Raw genomic sequence first — 1,879 nt, 5'->3', positions numbered from 1 at the left:
TGCCATTCTGCTCAAAATTTGAAGACCCAAGGAAAACATATTCCCTTAGGTACAGCTATACTTATTTCCCTGTAGCAATGACAACTACCTAACACTGCTCTGGTGTACTATCTCCTGTTCTCTCTCACACGCACACAATTACTACAGAGAGAGAGAGAGAGAGAGAGAGAGAGAGCAGAACAGATGTTTGTCCCTACCATGGCCATGGCTCATTGGCTTGAATGCACCACAACAATTTAATATCCTCTGCCTCCAAGTCAGGGCCAAATCAAAATGCATTCAATGCCTAAATCAAGCATTCTCAGTTTCACAAAATTGCTGCCTGCTGCTAAATATACAAGGAATGTGCAGCTTCATCTCCCCACTCCTCCTTCCAATTTCTTCTCTGGATGAAATCAAAAGGAGGAATAGCCGGTGGAACAAGAAAGAGAAGAAATTCAGATGAACAGGCAGAGAAGGAAAGTTGTTTACATTTTGCACAATGTTGATGTGATCTTCCATGAGCTGGGGACATTAGTATGCCCTAACCATGGTTCATGGATCAAGGATGATGCCTCCACACTTGCATTTCCAGCTCAATGGCTTGTAGTTTGAGAGGCCATTCACTCTGTAGGTGAACACTGCAGCATTGATGGCAGTAGCACTCACCACAACAGCAGCAGCTTCTCCTGCTTTGGTTTCTGATCTCTTCAGTTGCTGTGGCACAATGGGCACCTGCACTGCCTCACAGTGGCCACAGGACATGCACACCCTCTCACATCTTGGTGGCCTTGATCCAATCAGGTTCCTGCCTTCCATCTTCATCTTCTCTCCCCTGGTACTTCCATCAGGCTCCTCCTGCTCAACATAACACACAAATGCAAAACAGATTACTATATATAACTAATTGACACATACTATACTTCATAGGAAGCAAATAAGCAATAACTTGTTGATTATTGATTGGTTACCTTGATGTTTCCAACTTCTAGTAGCTTGAGTGGCAACCTCCCTATGCATATGAACCAGAGCACACATGGTTGATTGAGTCCGAGTGAGAAACCAACTAACTACTGAAGATGCTAGAATGGTTGGGATAGGATGGCAAGAGTAATTAAGCAGAAAAGAGAAGAGATCTTACTTGCATCTGAAGGTGCCACCTCCATGGAGAAGAAGAGGAGGAGAATGGAGAAGAAGATAGGCAGGGGCAAGTGAGCATGGCTGCATTGCAAGAGATGGACCATCTGGAGTGCACAGTGACTGAATGCCTGAATCTGAATCTGAATGAACAACTGTATGCAGTCAGCAGCTAACCACTCCGTCCTTCCTCAACTTATCTATATATTGATCTCTTTTTCACCAGCAAAGCTGATCTGGATCCTCACCCACACAGCTGCTAGCTAAGCTAAGCTAGGTAGGCTTGGGTGTGGTGTGGTTAGGTTGCATAGGTTGGGGGGCAAGAGGAGTCAAGAAGAGGGAGGTGGTTGAGGAGGAAGAAGAAAGGCCAATGGCCAAAGAGAAAGATAGACAGATGAGATAGGGTGAAGTGAAGTGAAGAGGGTGAACTGAAGCAGCAGGTGGTGCTGCCTGGCGTTTTTCCAGGTGTCATGGAGGTGAGTGCATTGATAAACTTCATGTGGTGAATGAATGTGTGATCGGGCAGAGGAGCAGTAGTGCCAGTGTGTGTGTGGTTGATGGTGCTGTGCAGGAGTAAATGGGGAGTGTAGGGCTGTTCTTTTATCCTATATGGGGAGTGTTGGGCTGTTAGGCCCGTTTAGTTCTTAAAAAAAAATTTACCCCAAAAACACCGTATCGAATTTTTCGATATCTAAATAGAGAATTAAATATAGATGAAAAAGCTAATTGCATAGTTACGAGGAAAATCGTGAGACGAATCTTT

At 44.7% G+C, this 1,879-nt stretch overlaps 1 protein-coding gene across 1 annotated transcript; it reads right to left on the bottom strand.

The window, feature by feature from the left end:
• Nucleotides 1-242: 242 nt before the first annotated feature.
• On the bottom strand, nt 243-1,629 carry LOC102701739 (EPIDERMAL PATTERNING FACTOR-like protein 2). Its single transcript, XM_006657363.3, has 3 exons — nt 1,121-1,629; nt 951-991; nt 243-837 (listed from the first exon to the last, which is right to left on the bottom strand). Exons 1-3 carry the CDS (start codon nt 1,221-1,223, stop codon nt 535-537), a joined length of 447 nt encoding a protein of 148 aa, XP_006657426.1. The 5' UTR covers nt 1,224-1,629; the 3' UTR covers nt 243-534.
• Nucleotides 1,630-1,879: the final 250 nt, after the last annotated feature.

This window comes from Oryza brachyantha, chromosome 7 (assembly GCF_000231095.2).
Source record: "Oryza brachyantha chromosome 7, ObraRS2, whole genome shotgun sequence".
NCBI lineage: Eukaryota > Viridiplantae > Streptophyta > Magnoliopsida > Poales > Poaceae > Oryza > Oryza brachyantha.
Note: the sequence above shows the minus strand (reverse complement) of the source record. Positions and strands in the feature narration are given on the sequence as shown.